Source organism: Melopsittacus undulatus, chromosome 1 (genome assembly GCF_012275295.1).
Source record: "Melopsittacus undulatus isolate bMelUnd1 chromosome 1, bMelUnd1.mat.Z, whole genome shotgun sequence".
Taxonomy (NCBI): domain Eukaryota; kingdom Metazoa; phylum Chordata; class Aves; order Psittaciformes; family Psittaculidae; genus Melopsittacus; species Melopsittacus undulatus.
This window is the reverse complement of record NC_047527.1, coordinates 141,300,477-141,322,314: the sequence shown is the minus strand read 5'-3', so window position 1 is coordinate 141,322,314 and position 21,838 is coordinate 141,300,477. Positions and strand designations below refer to the sequence as shown.

General features: G+C 40.6%; 1 protein-coding gene across 2 annotated transcripts in view; it reads right to left on the bottom strand.

The window, feature by feature from the left end:
- IGF2BP3 (insulin like growth factor 2 mRNA binding protein 3) overlaps nt 1-21,838 on the bottom strand; it is a 115,047-nt gene that overhangs the window by 6,424 nt on the left and 86,785 nt on the right. For both annotated transcript variants that reach the window (XM_034063376.1, XM_034063380.1), the window contains 2 exons: nt 6,541-6,660; nt 2,399-2,473 (listed from right to left, as the gene is read on the bottom strand). In XM_034063376.1, the coding sequence (XP_033919267.1) occupies nt 2,399-2,473; nt 6,541-6,660 (195 nt within the window). The remainder of the gene's footprint in view (nt 1-2,398; nt 2,474-6,540; nt 6,661-21,838) is intronic.

The following is a 21,838-nucleotide window of genomic DNA, read 5'->3' as shown; positions in this document are numbered from 1 at the left end:
CAGATAAAATTACTGCTCCCAGCCATCATCTTGAGCTGGAGATTTTGGAACTACTTCCAAATTTGTTAGAGACAGACAGGAACCAGCATAGCTCTTTCATTTTAATAGCAACACTTTTTGTGTGCGTAACACCTTGACAACCTGCACAGGCTGGAGGGCTCAGTAGGAGAGGTACTGTAGGAAACATGTGTTACTACTGAATCACAGAACAAGGTGGGACGTTAACTTTTTTAAAGTCATAAATGTATTTTCAACATCCCAAATCTTTTGGCTCTTGAAAGAGTCATTAAGGAAAGGAAACAATCTAACTGAGCTGCAGCTCCTTCATAGTAAAATAGTGGCTGCAGTACATTGGCTAGACTAGACTCCACTTCGCTTGCAAGTGGTCCAAGCAACATGGTAATCTCTGAATACTGGTGTCACGGGTACACCGAAACTCTAGGGAGCACTGCAGCAGAGGCTGTAAACAGTGGCATATTCTCTTCCCATTGCCCTGCTAGTAATAGCACTGCATACCACAACATCCTCAGGCTACTGCAGCTGAGAAAGAAAGGGGTGCAGCCACTGCAGCTACCACAGGCATGAATCAGACAGCAGAATACAATTGTAGTAGGGAAAGGATGCCAAACTCACAGGCTCTGGGGATGACGCCACCTCTCCAAGTTACTTATCTGTGCAGCATCTATTCCCTCTTCAAGTTGTCATGCACCCATATTCTTGGTGCCTACCAAGCAATACCTTACACTCAAAGATCCTCCTTAAACAGAGTTTAAGCATGAATGAGGCTTGGCTCTGACTGTAAAGCATGCTTCACATTAACAGTGGTGATAAAAGAAAGGGCTGAATCTGCTTCTGTCCATCTAAGTCAGGAGTGCATTGCTCAGAGTCCCTACAGACTACAAGGACTGGAGCTGAAGAGGGTCTCAAGGTATAACCCTTCTTCACAAGATCCAGGAAGATCAGCTGTCCTAGTACACCAACTCTTCCTTGCAGGGAGAAGCCCAAGTGTAGAGAAGTGAACGACTGATGTGGTTTTCACCAACATATGGGCTGCAGAAAATGGAGGTTTTCTTCCTTGCATGATCTAGGTTGAGGAGAAAAGCTGGCAAAATAGCTCTGTGGACTTGAAATCTATCTTAGGAAAGACACCTGAGGTCAAGCCTTTGCCTACAGTAACAGTCAGGATAAGGGATAATAATTCTATTATAAATCTATATATGTTTATATATATAAATATATGTATTTATCTAAATACAGATTTATATATATTTATAGATTTATAATAGATTAATATATATCTTTATAGATTTATAATCTATTTTGTTCTATTACTCCTTGAGAGTAAATGCAGTGATACCTGATGGAAAGAAAAAGTAGCCAGGATCTGACCTTGTGCTGATCCTAGGTCACAAGAGCACCCCATATGTGGAACATATCATGTGGACAAGTCCACATGCACACAGGAAACCTCAGGGAGGCAGAACTTCTAAATTATGCTGTGGCTTCTCAAATGCAAATGGTAACTGAGCATTAATTCCATGTGTATCTAGTTCACAATTACCACTGCAAAATACCTGCCCTGGTACAGCTCCAAAACTAAAGGCATTAGTAAAACTGATTCTAGATATACCTGAAGTTTGTGCACCTCCTTCTTGCAAGATGTCCTGAAGCAAAAATATAAAGACAAAAAACAAGAACAGGCAAGAGAATGATGCTAGGACATGAACTCTCAAGTGACTTTCTACCTGCTCTGAGCCTTATCTGTGATGAAGCCACTGCTGCACTGCTTCACTGAGCTGTCTGCATCGTTCCTAAAGTGGTCAACTCCTTTTGGGGTAACTAGATTTATCCCTTGGCACTTAAGGGAAAAGGCCACTCCAGAACTCAATTTGAACACAAATGGGATAATCAGATTGAGCATCTCCTTGTAGTTGTAGTGGAAATACAATTAAAAACCTTGTATTTATCTGTAGAGCTACCCAAAAAGCATTTTCCATTTGGCACGCAACAGTAACCTGGTAAGACTCAGTCTCTCATCTTGTCAGCTTTGTTATTTCAATTAACTACACCAAACTGTATGTATTAAAACAGACTAGAAGGACTGAACTATTGTGCTTGCAAATAAAAGGGAAAAATGGGAATGTAATATGGCCATATTTTCATGCTAGACTTGATTCTAATGTACATGAAACTTGCACCAGGTTTCAGGTGACCAGAACAAGGCTTCTGATAGTACTGCATTACTCATTCATACAAGATACCTTTCAGCAAAAGGGAAGCAAAAATCAAGTGTTTATAAAATTCTTAATAAACTGGTGCTTGGAAACAAGTGGTTTGTTTTCAGTATTCCTTGCAGTCCAGAGGCCACTACACACTGACAAGTTTTTACATACTGTACCTTGAACTGAGCTTCTGGAGGTCCAGTGATGATAACCATTCTCAGCTTGGCATCTGGTCCTTCAGCAGGAGCAATCTGGAATAGATAAACATAGCTTTTGGTAGCTGTCTTTTGAAGGAATAGTTTAAAGCCACCTCCTCCCTGTTTCAGTCTCACATTCTGTTCAAGAGTGAAAAATTATTCGTTACAGCAGTAGCTTTACACTGCAGCCATGACAGGTTTGTTCTCTTTAAAGTGCATTAATTAGCCATAATGAAATACAGAGAAATTGGCTAAACCATAAGCAAATTTACTTCTGAAAATTAAAAGCATAGCTACTCATCCACATATGGCAAAACCTCACAAGCCATTTTCATGTGTCTATGAGTGGTGGTATATATGTAGCCTTCAAAAAGACGAATATGGTTGGTGGACCATGACTTTCATCCCTACCCACTAGCTTTAATAATCTAACAAGTTTAGTTCATTAGCAAAAGTTTGCAACCATACCCTTGAAAAAAGAAGATCATTTTCCTGTTGTAACTGATCAGATCCAACACTGAATCAGATCCCTCTGTTCTGGACAATGAGTTAGCAGTTTCTAAGTGGTTTCTATCTACAGATACTTGTGTGACCCATATTAAAATTAAGCTCCACCAGAGCTGAGACAGAGATGCCTGTAGGATCTTTAGCAGTTCATGTCACCACAAAAGTAATATCTGTGGATGCTGTTCTCGGACTTCAGTGGCATTAAATAAATCAAACTAGCCTCTGACATTTGGGATGAATCTTTTGTTTATCACAACTGACATTTCCATTGTTGCACCTAGTATTAAATAGCTGCTGTTAAATGAACAATATATTAAACACTACAGGATTTCATCTTAGCTGTTGGCATGGGGATATTATTCATATTTAACAGCTGTAGCTTATTTCAGACAAATTACCGGTCATCATGCATCATTTTCACTAAAGGCTTTTTTTCTAACAAAAATTTATGTAGTTATTCATATTGTACCCTCAGTTGCAGAAGACATTACATACTACTTATCTGGTTTGCGTATTTATTTTTCATATGATTTCTGCATTCCTGTTAGCTGTAACCTAAAAATACACGTTCATTTTGCAGTAGTACATTTATATGACATGAGGTTGTGGTAAGGGCAAGCACAGACTAAATCCCTTTTATTCTTTGAAACACAACTGTTTTAGAGGGGCAAAATGTCAAGGCACATCTAGAGGCAGCTGACTGAACACATCTCAGCCTGATAACTGCCATTCATGTAACGTGGACACTGTAGTTTGCCTCGTCGTCACCTCATATTTTCCTACTGAACACCAGTACCTGTATTGAAATTTTAGGACAAGTATTTTCCATCAAGCCTTAGTTACATCTTACATGTGTTAAAATGTTCTGGGATTTTTCTGGTTAGCTTTTATCTTAGAATGTCCTGTTCTCAGAAGCTGGAGTAAAACATAGCTGAAGGCTGTGAAAGAAACACGTACTGACTAACATTTCAACGTCTGAAGGGTCAGCATAAGAGACTTCAGTGTTAATTTTGTCTGTCTGCTCTTGGAAGGAGAAGTTATATACATACAAATAGCATCCAAGTGGTGCATTTTTAACTTCTGAGAGAAACAGTTTTACATTCCTAACCAGAAAAAAAAGCAGTCTTCCATATGTCAAAGCCACAAGCTGATAACTTCATACACCCAAAACACTCATTCCCAACTCCTCTGGAGACAGAAAGGGCTAATCTGAGAGTAATTTATAACCATGAAGATCCCAATGGTTCCCAACAGGTCCCAGCACTGTAGTATGGGGGGGCAGCAGGCAGCCCAGATATCTCTGGCCTGTCTCCTTTGCTGCAGCCCCACACCAAGCCTACATTACCAAGCAACCACCCCCTCCCAGCAAAGGGACACAACCTGAGCTCATCAGAAGCCACATGCACCTCTGAAATGATGGGCTGGGCACTGCAGACTTAACCAGAACCTCTGTGTATCTGCTTTTCATCTCATCTTACTTTGTGGCTAATGAGTTTCATCAGATCTACAAAGCTCAGCACATAGGGATGCAAAAAGTTTTCATCTGCAACAACCCAGAGCACTACTCAAAAGTTCAGTGTCATGCACAAAGACTTACTTCCTCCACAAAGTACGATTACTACAGTTTGGCAAGTTAAAAGTTACACAGGCAGCACTCCCTCCAACTCTTAGCTAAAAGTACATATTCCTTGAAGATCACAATTTATTCTTTTGTTTAAAAGTTATGATAAAGGGCAGGTGGTCATCAAGAGGGAAGTTGAGAAGTTTTTAATAAGTTACCACTAACTGTCATCTTTAACACTTTCACACAGAAGCAAGCACATTGCTCCATGTTGTTCTGTCAGATTACAAAGGAAGGTGCATTTTTATTTTTACTGCTAAGCATGCATGCAACTTCCCAATTTATAGCAAGCATGTGCATCTGTACAGTTCTGTTACATCTGCATAGTTCTGTTACAAGTGCATCTGTACAGTTCTGTTGACATTTAATCCTATTTCCACCAAAAGCTTCTTTACAATTCCTACTGAAGGAACAAAAGACAACCAGAGGTTTAGCAAACTTAAATGAATTTCAATTAATACAGATATGTTAAATGCACTGGGTAGGGGGGTGCCAGCCAGTAGAAGCAGCCTGAGGCCACTGTTAGCCAGGTGCATAAGAAGCACGGGAAACTCCCTTTCCACTAAACCATCTTCCAAAGACCAACTAAAGAACTAGTTCGGACAGGTTCTTGGAGGTCCAGGTTGTTTCACATTTCTCTCTCCACCTAGCAGTAGTACCTTTTATATGTCACTTAATCTATAGATACAGACTATGGGAAAGGAGAAAGGAAGATCGCACCTCCACGCAAGATAGGTTTGATGAAGAAAAATCAATACCACTTTCTTCTATTCCATTTTTTCCCATAAAATATGATTATTAGTGCTCTACTAATGTGAACCATCTGGGTAGTATAACTACTATGTAATGTACTGTTCAACAAAGGATGGAATTGGGCAACACGCCAGTTGGTTGACTGGCCAGTAAATGGATCGGCATCCTGCAAACCACACACAAGGCTCATTCATCAGGGTTCCCCAATTACTTAGCTCTGCACACTTAGATGAACACCTTCTAAGCCAAGCCTAGCCTCACTGGTTTCACCAAGGTCAACTCAGCATAGCCAGCTTCCAGCCCTCTACCCTCGACCTTTGGCAGATCCCTTCCATAGCACTCAATAAACAGGCCACATCTGAGCAGAAAGAGAACCGAGAAGAAAATGTTTCACGTTTTCCTGCTCAGGAAACAAATTAACTTTTTCTTTTTTAATTTAGGTCAAAGCATTATCTTACATCATAGAGCAGCAGAACTGGCTATTTACAAGAAAAAATCTCAAGCATCTACAGAAGATACTTGTAGTTACAATGACACTAGTAGCCGAAATCCAAGACCTTCCTACAATTGCAATAGGTACCGACTCCTATACACTGCCAAGGAGGATTTCACCAAATTTGCTAAAATTCAAACCTAAGCTTCCATTAGGTCAACTTCTGCAAACCTTCTTGTTCTTAGCTACACTAGAGCACCAACAGCTGGATGGTAAAGCATCAGGGTGCTGAGGTAAACATAATGATAAAGAACTGGCTGACCCCACGAGCTTGGGGTTCATGGGTGATATTAGAACATACACACTTCAACATGGAGCAAGCTGGGCTTCACAGCCCAGACCAGTCCATCTGGAAAAGAGCAAGAGCAGCCACAGCAGTAGGAGATTTCACCTGTGCTGCTGTTTGTAGAAGGGGAATTTGCCTCTCCAATTTTCACTTTACTGAATGCAAGAAGAAAGCCTTTAAGCAGTGCATCATTAAGATATAAGTCTGTTTCTAAGAAATCGAGACCACCAAAGTAGTTTTCTTTGCAGCTTATATTTCACACCTCAGGAGACGTTTGAAAACATGCTTCTAATTATCTTGTCTCAAAGAAGATTAAAAGATGATTTATAAACACATGTACCATTTATCATATCACATTCTAAGCACGGAGTGGGGGAGGACGTTCACGAAAACACGGCTTGTGCAAACTTGCGGAGAGTGTCACGTAGAATAAGACAGAAAGTTAGTCAGTGTAATAATACCTTAATGGATGCGCCTGCAAAACGAGAAAGTTGTTTGATGTGCTGTCCCTGCTTGCCAATAATAGCTCCAACTGCCAAGGCTGGGATGAACAGATGAACAGTCTCAGACTCAGGCTGTTGCTGTGGGGAAGAAAGAAATATGCAGTGAATGTTTTTGAACATTACGATTCAGGCTGACAGGAAAACGGGTACTGAACAGGCATGCATGGAAACAAGGGGGAAATCTTATGATGCTCTGTGATGTCTGATTATTAAGGGTATGGCTTTTCTGGGAATCACAAAATCCACAGAACATGAAAGAACAGTTTAAGCCAAAAGAGGATTCTTTCATCTTTTATGAAACAGTTGCAATTTTAACGCTTAGATCTTTAAAAACATTATTGAGGTGCTGCTTCTTTGCGAGGTTTTCATTCTTACCTCTCACTGGATGCTCTTCTCCATGCAAGACTCTGCCGATGAGGCTGCTATAAAGCAGAAGGGCTACAGCCTGAGCAGGCAAACTCTTTCTAGTTTTCCTAGTTATTTTTTTTAATTTTGGATTGTGCTGAGAGCAGCACAAAAACCCTCAGTTACATCTACACTACAATTTCCTTTGTGTGGGAGTGATCTGGAATGATAGCCAGCTTGAAAACTGCCAGCGATTCCTCCTGTGTAACATTATGCAACAGTTGGAGCCTTGGCAGCAGGCCTCAAGCAGGATAGTAAATTAAACATCAGATTAGGCGTTCTCAAAAGCAAAAGGACCCTAACATTGTACCCACTGTGTATCAGGCACCACTGCAACTTCCTATTGCTTTTAAGCAGACGCCCCAGCTGGAGAGCGCAACACAACACTTGAGATCCTCTGTACGTGCTACATAGCAGCAATCAGACCTCAGGGTTACATATGCCACAATAAGCCGCAACTATTCTACCAGAATAGCTCAGAATGAGCTCAGAAGAGCTCATCCTGGGCTAACAGATCACTGCTGAGTACCCAACTATGCCACTGTAACATCAATCCATCCACTCATGTAAGGGTTACTTCTCAAAAGCATTTCGCTCGAGCCCTTCTTTGAACTAGGACTCCCCCCATTTCAAGTATTTCTTCCTCCAAGTAGCCCTCTTACGTACTTTCAAAGAGGTATCTGAAGACAACACAGCCATCCTCATTCCTCCCTTTCTCAATGCCCACCATGCAGACCAGCCCAAGCATCACTGAGTGGAGCACATGGGACAAGCCATGCTCGCTGAGCTTTGCTTGCTTATATATTTTGGTAGGGATACAGACCCACATACAGAAGCTCACTGAAGCAGCTTTTTCAGTGATATTTTCAGGAAAAGATATGCTATACGCAACACAACAAAAAGCAGCTGCAATCCTAAAAGAAGCTCTCTCCACTTATTTTTAATTTCAGTAACTTCTTTTGGGGTGAAGCGAAGTCCTGATGCATTAACTGTAAACAAATCAGAACAAAATGCTTGTTTCCAAGTTTTACCACTTTATTTTTGGTAAACACAAGTCAACTGTTACCTCAGGGGAAACAAATTCCAGGCACAGCTCCATGTACCAGGTGAAGAAACCCCAAAATAGGATATTGAGAATAGAAACACATTCTGCTGGTTGCTTTAGGTGCTTTCAACAGTTACACAATTTACCCTGTGTTTTCACACATACAAGGCATCAGGATTCGCAGTCAGTTTAAGCTGGTTTAAGCCCACGTTTTCCCTGGATACAGGATGCAGCCCTCCACACCCACCTCCCCACTGCCCTTCTATGTGCTTTGTGGGCAGCAGAACTGCGGATCCAGCTGATTCTTAAGGTACACAGCGGGTCCGTGACCTGAATAACCAGAAAGCCGCACCAGCGGCAGTCCTGGAGCAAGGGAGGAAGCAATAACAATTAGGTCAGGGCACAGGAGCATCTTTCAATCTGCCTACAGATCAGCTTAAAACGATCCCAAAACTATGCCCTGAAACAATGTGTTTGTAATGAAAGATACCAGTCATTTCAGTGTGTTTAACCACTTTCCAGAAGATTACTCACTTTCTCCTCCTATTACAAACATCCTTTGAACACGCTCATAGTAAGCCCTTTTACATGTTCATTGTGAATCCATCAAGATTTCCAGTAATGTGGAAACGCTACTCTACGTACCTGGTTGTTGTCACCACTTCTGAGAACTGTTTCTAAACTGATACAAATTCATGAGGCATTTGGGCTTTTTTTCTGGACGTGTTACAAGGACCCATACTAAGACAGGTTAGCCACCCCTTGCTCATTCATCCCCTTGACCCCTATCTCCACCAACACTCCAGCTCCTGCAAAAAGCCACTGCCAAAGTCTTCCCTCCCAAGTGCAACTCCAGCCACTCTCTTCCAGTTAGGATTTGAGCTAACACACACAAACTCCCCAGCTAAGTTACATAACACTGCTACAAACAAAACATACAACTTGACTCAATTTTCAAGAATTTGCACAACTTCTACCTGAACCCACCTCCAGAAATTTCGCTACCATAGGAACGAATCAAACTTCATTATATTTTTTGCAGATAGTCCCTGCCTTCCCTCTGTTGCTCATCTGCCTGCAGCAGTTTTCCTCTCCTCTTACCAAAGCTTGATTTGAAGCCACTTTCTTGGCTAGATTCAATTCACCACTGAAATTCCTTTGTGCTGCCTCACCCTTAAACATGGAACATGGGCAGCAAAGGCAATGGAAGACAGAAGATGTACAATCAGCTCACTGTAGCCCTCTCTCCCCATCCCTCCTCACAGTTTTGACTTGTTGATGCATTTCAACTTCTTTTTTTCCTAAAGGACTTTATCATTATTTTGGGGAGAGGCTCTTTAATGTTAAACTTCTGTTCTGGAGTAATAGTAATCTGTGTTTATTAGGGAGCAGTGGAGAATCTGTTGATAGGGAACTGTGTCTACATTGTCATTTCTCAGGTTCTTGCCAGCAGAAGCACAGTGGCACGTGTAAATAACCAAATTGGAACTTGATGATCTTAAGGTCCTTTCCAACCCTAGCTATTCTGATTCTAAAATCTCCAGTATAACATCATGCAGGATTTAGAGAAATTACTTCAATTTCCTTACCCACAGTGATTTTTAACCACTCAAAACCCCACACTGTTGGATTTGTTTTAAAGCATGAACATCAAACACAACAGCTTTTTTTTTTTTCCCTTCTGGCAGAAATGAAGTCTAGCTAAAGCTTTTAAGAGAGTATAACAACACCAAGGTCGATTTATTATCTGTCCACCTTCTTACCCACAGTAATTTTAAAATCCTTTTGTATTTACTGGAAGACTGTCCTCCAAAAGAAACACATCAAAACATAATGCAATGACTACACCACCCATCAATCTTCCAGATGCTTCTGGGGATCTTAAGATGGAAGAAAATCAGCTATAATTTAATCTTCCCCATGCCATGCCACATAAGTCATAGAGCTTTCCAGGAACTTTGAGTATGAATTATATCAGAAATAGATTCCTAGATCTTAAACATATGCTAGATGTACTAAATTTAGGAAGCTGATTTCCCACTGTGAAATCTGAGCTTCAACGTTCAGTCCCATAACAAGGCCAAGTTTGCTTAACTTAAAATTTAAAAACTAAAATGTATATCTCTATATACGTATCTCTCCTGGAGAATATCTGTCTGTAATGACTCTAGAAAGCATCAGGCAATTCCTCTTTTTTGCTTCAAAATTTTAAAGGCCTTCATGGTATACTTACAAACTTCAATACTTTTTGGTCTAAATGTTGAAGAACTGGAGTTGTAAAGTTCATTAAGTCATAGAATTAATCAGTAATTTTGACAACAGTAAGGTTTCCTGTATATGGAGAATTCTGTGCAATTTTGCCCTCTTCCCCATTCACTTTATTTTCTCACCACATAATAGTTTATTCAAAACCAGCCCAGCCCTGGGAACTGACAGATACATGTGAAAAAATAAATCCATTAAATATGTAACCAAGGTTCTTCAAGATGGATGGTCCATACATCCACCACAATTCACAAGTAACTGTCTCAGAGGTCTGTGATACACACACCACCTCTTCTGCCCTAGCAATATTTGTGGGACAAGCTCAGGACTAGTCCACCCTAACACTGAGCAGGTCCAAAGGTCCAAACAACATAAGGCAAGCTACACACACTTCTGGGCCATGGAGCGAGAGGACTCTCTCCGGGGAGAGAAGTTGTGTCTCATGTAGCAGGGACACACAATTCAACACCAGGATGTTGACTCAGATGGAGAACTTATTTCTCAGAATTAAATAAAGGAAAACCAACGTCCAGAAACCAAAATTCAGAAACAAGATTTCTTAGTTCTAAGAAGCAGATTCCTGAAAAGCACAGTGGCCAGAAACAATTAATTCAGCTCATAAGCAGTCGATAATACTTGCTTTGTTTCTCCAAAAGTCAGTATGCTTTAGACACAAACAAGGCTTGATAAGCATTTTTCATCTATACTCAGCACATTTACCTAATAAAAACAATTTTAAATGCTGGTTTTGTTCATTAATTGGATTCCAATTTCGACCCAAATGTAGCCTGATGAAAATCAGAAAGTGAAAACTAATCAAAAATAAGAAAAAGACCACTCATTTTTTAACAGAAAATGGAAAAAATACATTAACCAAAGCAAATGGTAAACTGCCTACTTGTTTAAATATATTCACTATGTTAGCAAAGGGTAGCTGTGGTGGCACAGACTACACTAAGGCTTTCAGAAAGGTAACTAAAGTACGATGTAAAACTTGATAAGTCAACTTGAATCAGATTTCCTGCTTGCTCATTCAAATCAGGGTTGAAAACAGTGATCTAACACAGAGACGTAAATTAACCTACTCCATTGGATGAAGCTAAGCAACTGCTTCTGCACACCAGTAGCTCTAACATTTTAGTCTATTCCAACGGTTTTTCCTGTGGCAGCTTGGATACACCTCCTTCCATACCTCCTGCAAGTCCCTGAACACCAGCCATCTGTCCCTAGCCTAACATACCATGCCAAGGGTTTCTCTTTTAAATTCCCACCACCTCCATCCAAGACCTAGCCTCTTTTATTACTAAATCCTGTAACCACTGGCTGCTTCCCTATTACACTACTGGGCTCCCCTAGAGCCCCTGCGCTGCAGGTACCATCAGGATGGTTCCCTTCGCTCCAACTAGACTGCACAGCCCTACACAGAAGACTTTCCTAGGAGTATCACTTCTCTGCTGTCATCCCTACCCATGTTATAGTTTACTCTTTGCAAACTGGCTTAGCAGAGCAGTCATTTCTTAGTTTTCAGAGCCTCGGCTGTGGTGAGGCTCTTCCCCTCCTTGGGATATTGCCCCATGCCCTCCCCTACACAAGAGCTACTGGTCCACAGGAGAGCTACAAGCTGAGGACTTGCAGCCAAGAAAAAAATGCAGATTCACTCTTATTTCTGCAACTTTTGCTTGCAAAAGATCTGTAGAGCACCAACATGGTGCCCTTGGAATAAGCTTACTGTAACACTTCTGCCAAGGCCTGGCGCATCAGTCCTACAAACTGCTCAAAATCATACACAGGAAGGAGAGCTTTTTCCCTTACCCAGTAGGTCATCAGAAGGAAAAGCATTCCTCCTCATCTTGCACTTGCATAACAGCCAACGCACAGCCATGCAAGAATGAAGACTCAGAAAAATGAAGCTATGATTCTTCAGACGAGGATCGTGGGAGGTAAAAAAAAAGTAGGTCTGAAACCACCAGAGTTGGGGAAGTAGACACTGCATTTGGGAAATCATACTTAAAAATAAATAAATAACAATTTAACACCCACCCTCCCCCCCCCCAACCCAAAAAAAACCCCCAAAAAATCAACAAACACACAGACATAAAAGTTTTGCCTCCTCTGTTTTTCCCCAAGACAAACCCCTCTTTCTTTCATCTGATGTTGCTGCCTGATCAGTCCACAGCTTCCCCAGTCACTATGAGCGTGTGATCTCACCCACTGCAGGGCTGGTAAGGGGACATGTTTGTCATTTATGTCCCTCATATTAACTTCAGCATTAATCTCAGTCTTTTTCTGCAAGCCTGCCAACAGTACAATTTTTTTTCCAGTCATGTTTTTAAGTGTCTCCATAGACCCCTTGCTCCATCAAACGCATGTGGTTGGTAAATCCATGGCAACATTTGGGATAAGGCTGTAAATCTTTAAAAATACTGTACCCACTGAAGTAAATAGGATTTTGTGCCAGACATCAATGGGAACAGAATCAGATCTTTGCTGGTTTCTATGCCCATTATGCATCTCCAGTACATGTTTTCATTTACTCTAAATGCATTGCAAATGAATTACCTTAGAACAAGACATTTATTTTAAGTCACAAAGTCATGTTATCCATTTCTAGCCAGCATAATTTTTTTTAGCTGCGAGGGAAATAATTAAAAGCTATTTTAAGCCTTCATGGAACATTCTCAGCCAATGTTTGGCTACCATCTAGCCTAGTAGATTACTGGTGGTTCTTTGTTTTTAAACAGTAAACAAATCCACTGTGTAAAGTAAACACACAGCTAATAGATGACTGCATTAAATTCTCTTTTGCCATTATTCCCCTACCTAACTGCCAGGATCACCGTCACCAGGGCAAGGCAGAGTTACAGATGACTCACTTGGTCTTCAGAATACCCTAAGTTTTGCCAGGAAATGAGGTATCGTTTTATTCAAACCCCCTACCAGACCCAAAGCCAAAATTTAAACCACGTTTTTGCAATGCACTGTGAAGAATTATCCTGGCCTACAGCTATGCTAAATGCTCTTATTTATTTAGTAATGAAAACTTGCAGCAAGGGGAAACCAACTTTAAGCCAAGTATCCTTGAACACATTCCAGTAGGATTCAATGCATTAATAAAGAATAAGCTTTTGACACCAGTGAAAGAAATTCTAATGTATTCATTTTCCAATAGTGACACTAAAAGTTTAAGCCTTTGTTGGAAACAAGAGGCTCATTAAGGAAAACCTATTTAAAGTCTTGGTAGATACATCTGACATGATCAACAGTTTTACAACATCCTTGTAAATACCTCTTGGGGTCACAATCTTTTACATCAGCTAGATTAGTGCTGCCAGTGTAGGTTAAAGTGAAGCTTCACCTCCTCCCAGCCTCCAAGCTTTCTGGCTTTACTTAGAACTAATTTAAGCCCATGCTGTTAGAATTTTCCTGCCACATTCACTCCCTGAAAAGCCAGGACTATATACACAGAAGGTAACAGAGTTCTTTACTGCTCAATTTGATCATTCAAGAGTTAGGAAAACATAAATGAATAGCAGCAATGTGTATTTTTAACTTTCCTCCAGACACCCTGAAGCATCACCCGTTTTCCCATGCACAAGCTATATTGCCACCATCCACCCAGGGCTTCATCTTCATCCCAGATTGATGCAAGAAGCAGAGGGGTGGTGGGAAGGATTTCCAAGTACAACATGGAACTCCCCCACAGCAGCTTCAACATAACACTTGCAGCAGCCTTCTAGTGTGGCCAGGAGATCTTTGTGCCACCTCCTTCAGCCATCAAGATCCCTAAGCTGGTGGCTGATGAATGTCTGCTGTGTTCAGAGCAGAGCTGGCTCCCCCTCAGCCTGCAGGCATTACTGCTGCATGACCAAAGAAGCACTTCTGTCACTAGATGAACCAAGAGTATGAGCCTTTCTGAGGTAATCAGCTCATGGAAAAGCCATGCAGCTACACCTGTGATCCCCCCCCCCCCCCCCCCCCCCCCAACAGTCCTGGACACCCAGAAAGCACATTGTCCTGGAGGGAGCCCTTTGTCCAGCCACCTAAGCTGGTCCTCTCCCCTTGGTTGAAAACATAACAGATAACCCCTGTCTGCATTTCCAACCTGGGACTACTGCATTTCAACACCTGAAACTCAGACACAGCTGGTTATTACACAGTGGTCAGTACCTTATGTGAAATGTTACTAAAATCATCCCACTTAGTACTACGACTCACTTCACTTCTTGGCTCTCAACTTCAGTACTTTTCATCACCATTGTCTTCTACCTGGCAAGCCACAAGGATCTCCTCAGAGTACTAGAAGTCACTAACAGGACCGCACCTATCAGAAGTGTTTCCAACATGAAATCCTAAGCCAGGAATGAGGGGGTAGAAAACACAGAAGCAGAGAAGGAATATTTTCTGGCAGGTTGGTTATAAGGCATTTCACAAGCAGGAACAGGTCTGACATATTTCTGAACATGGCATGAACTTTTTGTTTTTGCAAAATCTGATTGGCCACAATGCCAAAAAATGCAATCTGCCACCTTTTATTCTGAATAGACAGCCAAAAGCAGGAATCAACATAAGGAACAGATTGTGAAACTACGTAAGCAAGAATTTTGCTGGTCATTCACAAGCAGTAAACATAGGTATTTGGTGTTGCAACACTGCAAACATATAGAAACATTTCTACTTCAAAAATCACAGCTGTGACACACCAGCCACATGGGTACTCCAAACTCTTAGAAGCTGCCCAGGAAATGTGTGGCTTTGAAAAGATACAGGTATTCATCAGTTCTGGTTTACAGAGGCACTGCTCAGATTCCTTGGCAGCTGCAAGGAAAACAGGTTGTGAAAACACAGAAAGGTCGCTTATTTTTCCATTATGTTTAATGAACAAACCAACCAGAGATGGAGCCAAGTACACCAGAATGAGGACTTGACCTATTTTTGTTTCTGGCCTGAAGGAGATCAGCACAGTCTAGTAAGTAAATATTATCTGGCACCTTAAGGAATTAAATTTCCTATTTACTTTAACATCCAGAAGATGCTGAGCCTGGTAATTAGAGTTTGGGAGTCTGCGATGTTCAAGGGAACACCAATTAAATCTTCTTCCCATGACAAGAATCTGGTAGCATGGTACCAACAAAAATTCTTCTCTCTTGTCCCAAGGAAGTATAAATATCACATGTACTCAAACCTGCAGCGAGGAAGAAGCCGTTTTCATTTTTAAAGTGTGCATTACTAGTCAGTGGGCGATCCTATTTGCATTCTGACAACCTCAGAACTGTGGAAAGAGCTATTAAGAATAACTGGAGGCTTCAACACCTCAGGAAAAAAGAACCATACCAACTGTAATCTTGCCAGATCTTTGTACATCACACAGTGCCAACTGCATTTCTGCTTCCCTCACTGGGGGCCAGTCCATCTCCAGAGGCAGAATAGTTTCTGATTACTCCGGATGTGGCTCCCTGCCAACACAGCATGGTAGGAGCAGAAGACTTTGAGGCAGTGGGAGGACCAACCTTTTTCTCCATGGGTCAGAACAATCCCACAATGTTATGTACCATGGAGCAAACATCTTAGCTATCAAAAAATACATCATTAATGATTTTAAGAAACTAAGCAGCAGGAAAGGTATATTCAAGGCATTGAGGTTAGAAGCTTCAAAAGAAGCCTAATTAGCTGGTAGTAGGTTTTTACAGTCAATGCTGTTGTCCTATAATGCTCTCATCAACATTGTGTGTGCTTGCACATGTATGGTTTTCATTTCATTGATATAAAACCATTTTGCACAAACACTGGCAAATCTTTCTTCACCCCACAAAACCACATCCTCTTTTGGCTGTAGGACAGCTACTCACAAAATCTACTGCTTAACAAGCTAGCCAAATTAGGGCAAAGCCACTTACAACTACACACGTTATAGGTATACATACATTGCTACCCTGAGTAGCTTAGGTGTAATAGTTGCAGGAGCTAATCCTTTCAAACCCAGACATCCAAAAGAGCCCAAAATGCCACTGATTAAGAGTCAATACCTGGAAACATAGGACAGTTTTTCCTCTTCCTTGTCTCAGGGCATCAAATGAAGGCCCTCAATGAACCAATTTTTCATTTTAAATTACTTTCCTTTCCTGCCAAAAGCACAGTACAGTTATTTCTTCTCTTACATCTATGTGATATTGAAGATCTCTTCTTTACTATTATTGTTTAAGAAAATTACTGGAGAATAAAGAAGGAATCTCTTTCTTGACCACATCTTTTAAGGAGGAAGTTTTCCATTGACATATTCCTCACCTGCAACAAAAAGCTTCAGGAGATGGCAAAAAGAATAAAGCAAAGCAACCTATCAGCCTAGTTGCCCAAGATGTTTTTTTGTGATCAGAAAAAGAGTGGCTTGATCTCTTGTTTTGTTTACTGTAGGAAACTACCTATCCCCCCCACACCCTTTCCCCTTCGCTTCCTAGAAGCTTATATGCACATCACATAACCTAAAAATTAATTGTGACACTCAAGAAAAGGTTAGAAAGAGTACTTTTTGAGGGTAGAGACTCAAGAAGCTACAACTGTTATGCAAAAGGACCAGTAGAGAAAGCAGTCCTACTGCAAGCACAGGCACATCTCTTAGCTAACTTTCATGCAGCAGTTCAGCCATCTCTTACAGGACCTTACAGATGCAGGAGTCCAACCAGCATCAACTCCTCTTGAGGAAGAAAAGTGTCTATACTTCTTACCTTCCTATACAATCCAGTATATGTGCCATGCAATAGATAGCAAGTGAATTAATTCTAGCACCCTGTTTCAGGACACTGAAGTGCAGGATGAGCTCCCCACAAGTTAGCCTACCCTTGGGATGCCAAATTTCTGACCCAAAGGCTACAAAAGCAATGCAGTCAGATTTACAACTAAACACACATATTTTCAATTATAAAAAGAGTGCTACCCACTTAACCCCAGTGGTTGAGCTAGGTGGTTTTATTGCATGACTGCACAGTCAAACTTTAAGACAAAGATTTCTCATTTGATTGGAGCTTTAAAATCTTCAGTGTTGCATGGGAACAAGCTTCTATTCTTGGGAGACAACTATGTGTATATTTTCCCCAGAGCTCAGAAGACAGAAGCAATGACTTCATCAAGACAGCTTTGAGCAGTAAAACACCACATCTGAAGCAGTTTGGCTGACATACTTTCCAAAACATTTTTTTGTGGTAACATCTCTTCTGGAAAACGTAAGCACTGGGCATATCTACTTCTGCAGAATCTTACTGTACTCGTACAAATCCCCATTCTTTGCGCAGGTGCTCAGGTCATGATGCTCATCCCGAGTGACAGTGGGCAGGCTAACAAAACTATCTGTGACTGTTTCAGAACTGCGACACACACAAGCATTTCAGTGCAGAGTTAAGTTTGCTCACACCAGGGCACATATTCATAAAAAAGCCCCATTAATTCCATCATATTACCAGGATCATAAGAGAATATCATGCCCATTTGACAGTAAAAAGACTTTTTAGCTCCTGATATTACTAACTGAGACATTTCTTAAGTCCTACATTTCCATTAAACCTTAAAATATTTCAATGATTCCCACATGTTCCCATTTGCTTGCATTTTAGGAGGCCAGAGAAAAGTATACAGATGTTGGTTTCTGCAAAAAGACAGGAAAATTGAGGAATCAAGACAATACGTGATTCCATTGCACCCATTTTAAATAGCTACGCAGAAGTGAGCGCTTTAAGCAGGCAAACAGAGCTTGAACTTTGCAAACAAATTATACAGATGCAGCATAAAGAATTATTACTAGTGATAGCTAAATATAAATAATTGAATGGCTAGCCTGCACTGGGTGCAGCACTCAGACTCTGTTAGCCACGTGCAGTGGATGCGCACACACGTTTATTATACCTGTACACAGACAAGGACAAAGCCAGTCTGTGCCTTCCTGTATAGACTCCACTGCCAGGACAAAGGGTAAAGCAACAATCAGGTTCTTAGTGAGACAGAAACTGAATCTCATTAGGTTAGATGAGAGGAGGTTCCACACAATAAGACATTGGTGTTACACACCATTGTGAAGCATCATGGAGATGGAACATTGAGAACAAAGTATCTCAGTCACATGGAAATTGTTCTTCTGAACATGACCCAGTCCAAGACATTAAACACAAACCAGCGTTTGATAACGTCACCATCTCCAAAGTTTGTGACACTAGACTATTTCTGTAGCAGCTGGATAACAGTGTTTATGCTCTTGTCAAAAACGACTTAAAAAGCATTGCACGAAGAGGGATAGGATGAAGCATCACAAAGCTCATGTTAACACAGCTAAGCTTATCTAATTACTCATTCCCAAGTTCCTGAATACTCCATTTTAGGAATACTTGGCTACGGCTGAATATATGAGTGTTCAGACCTGTCACTTCAAGCTCTAGCAATATAACAAAATCCTAGATCTGTTTACTACGCAGATTCTTCTCTTTCCACCCATATGAAAAAGCAGCCTCAGGAATGTGACAGACACTTGTTTCAATAACTCAGATGACACCTCAGTTTCTTTGGGAACAAGTCCTACAAGGTCACAGCAACACCTTGTCATGAGAAAATAGTACATATAAGGGATCAGGTCCATATGGAAACTCTTCTGCAAATGCAGAAATCTCACCCACCTACCTCTTCTGACCCAAAGGAGAGCCATTTTTGAGTTCATCCCCACAACAAGGTGAAGAAAGTGTTCATACAAAGATATTAAAACAACAGCTTCATAACCCTCAAGCACATCATAGTGGGGTCCCAGTGAGCACTGTATGGTTTGTAAGCATGCATTCATAAAAAGACTTCAATGACATTAGATGCCACGAGGCCCCTGTTAACAGTGCAGTTGAAATTGCCGAGGAACACACCTTTGCTCAGCTAAACAGGGGACAGGGAAGAGCCATTTGTGTCCAGCCCTGAGCAGAAGGCAGAATTTTCACTGGCAAAAATAAGCAAGATTCACTTCTTACACCCTGATGCCAGCAGCACTTTCAGAAAGGATTTCCAGCTGCCTGAAAGGGATATCCTCAGTGCCAGCTAACCAGTGCTCCCAAGCGTACAAGAACATCCACTCAAAACAAGCTCAAGGGACTTGAGTCACCCAAATGCTTTTGCCAGAACAAGGAACTTAGTAATTAATAGCTCATAGCTGAATGGACATAAAGTCTCCCTGTGATTTCTTTATTAATGCTTCTAAGACCTTCTTTCCCTGAAGCCTCTTTTACTTACACAGATTATTCTTTACTAATTTTGTTTTTAAATCCCTTATGAGCTCTCCTAGATCCCACCCTGCAGCTGCCTTCAGCCTTTCAAATTGTTTCCATTTCTTCTTCAAAATGTAGACAGCTCTTTTCTTTTGCTTTCTACTTCTACATGTCCCTATACCTTATCTAATCACTGTCTTAAAAATCCTTCTGGTAGAGGAAAAAAAGAATGATTAAGAGGCATAAAACTCAGACATTACAGAAACTAACTTCATGCACAAACACGATTTAAAAGTCTTTGTAAAATAGAGTGAAAAAAGAATAAACTATGGAAACTTTATTGTCTGGAAAATCACAGCCATTAAAAGATAAACTCATACTTCTGTTTCCTCTCCCCAGTGAGAGACAGCTACTCCAAGTAATCAGAGGGGCTGACTTGCCTGAAGCTCACAAAACCACCTGCTCTTTTTCCAACCAAGGTCAGAAGTAAGTAAGAAAAGGTGAGATAGTTTCAGTTGTCCATGCATGTATTTCAGAAGCCCTTAGTATCACATTTAGAGGCTGTTTTGGTACCAAGACAACCTCAAAAAAAAAAAAAAAGCTAAATTTTATCCCCCTTTTTTTGCATGTCAGCTTCTCATACTTCTAGACTATCTGCAGTGGTAGCTTATTCAGAGGACTGAGCATACAGGATGAACAGGAGCAAGAGACAGCTCAGACAGTGTGGTTCTTCCACCTGCAATGCTTCTACACTTTTACACAAGGACAGTAGTTTCCTGATGCCATTTTCCAGCTGTTGCCACTATCCTGTTTTCAGAAGCCACAAAACTGCCAGAGATCCTAGCAGGACAAAAAAAGGTGTAACTGGGGTGGGGGAAAAGGTGCACTAGCAACAGAGGGACAGACAGGAAGAAGTTTAAGTTACGGATTTAAATCTTATTTAACATGCACTGTTTAGGTGCATGTTTAAAGCAAAAGCAATAAAGAACCACAACAAAATGTGAAATGAAAATAAACCAAGTGAGGGACAGAACTGTAGGTTTGTAGTATAAATCTCAAGAACAGCAAAACAGTTCACACATCTGGAGTGAAAAAAAAAGAAAGAAAAAGCTAGACTTTTCATTACCACTAAAGAAAGTTAGATACTGTTAAGGAATCACCCCTAGTTTCTCTTAAAAAAAGAATAAATTGCGGCAACCCATTACTACAGATGACACTTTACACAATATAATTAAGCAAAAACCTGTATTTTTCAGACCGCTACTCTGAAATCAAAGTTCAGAGGGACTTTGAAGGAGAGAAAAACTGTCCTAAATAGAGGCACCCCTATTAGCAGTAAAATAACGGAGTATCAACATATTGCATTGTAGTTTTCATTCGAGCACTTTTTCCTGATAAAGCCGCTATTATACTCCATTTAGTTTACCATACATTCATAACACCCAACTTGTTCATTCCCACAAACAATGATGCGAGTGTGGATTTTTTCCTGTTCCTTGCAGTGACATTTTCTTGGCTGCTTCCTCTGGGAAAAATGGTTAGGCAACAACTACCCTTTAGTGCAATATATATGTAGACCCACTTGAGTTATCTGATAAAGTTCAGTGTGCTGTGCCGCATTTTTCACTTTTCTAGTTCATGAAGAGTCCCAGACTTAGCTCTCTAGATGTCACTGTTGAGCAAAGAAGGGGGCAAAGTCAGCCACGTCAGAGCTTGTAAAGCTCTGTCATCCACCTGCTACAAGTTCATTTTGAAAATTCATCTTCCATTGAGCTGCTAACACCCACCATAGCAAAGAGATGAAAAATTATCCTCTGTGTAATGAGGTTGTCTTTTCTTCAATAGCAGAGCACCACCTCTTTCCAGAAAGGCTCTGGAGCTTTCCAATACAATAACTATCTTTTACTCTTAGCAAAAGACCTAATTTATGATTACTAATCAGCACTTGATCTGAATAAGATCCTATTGAATTCTTTTCATGTATTTCTTAGAGAGTAATGTGACAAGTAAATCACAGGTTTCTGGAGATCAATCCAGGTAACTGAAATCCTATATATACAGCAATACTACACTCAACAGTGCTTGTACATTTATAAAACTACTACATCCAAACAGATTTTAGCTACAAAGAGATCCCTATTTTATGACAAGACCATTTTTTTTCCTTCCATATCAACAGGAATACTATTGCAGACTAACATTAATAGCAAATTCCAGCAATTTTTAAATTCGGTTTTATATGAGATTTTTCTGTAATAATTCAAATCCTCTAGAAAACAGGATCTAACACACTTTTCTAAGAATCACCCTTTTCTGGTTT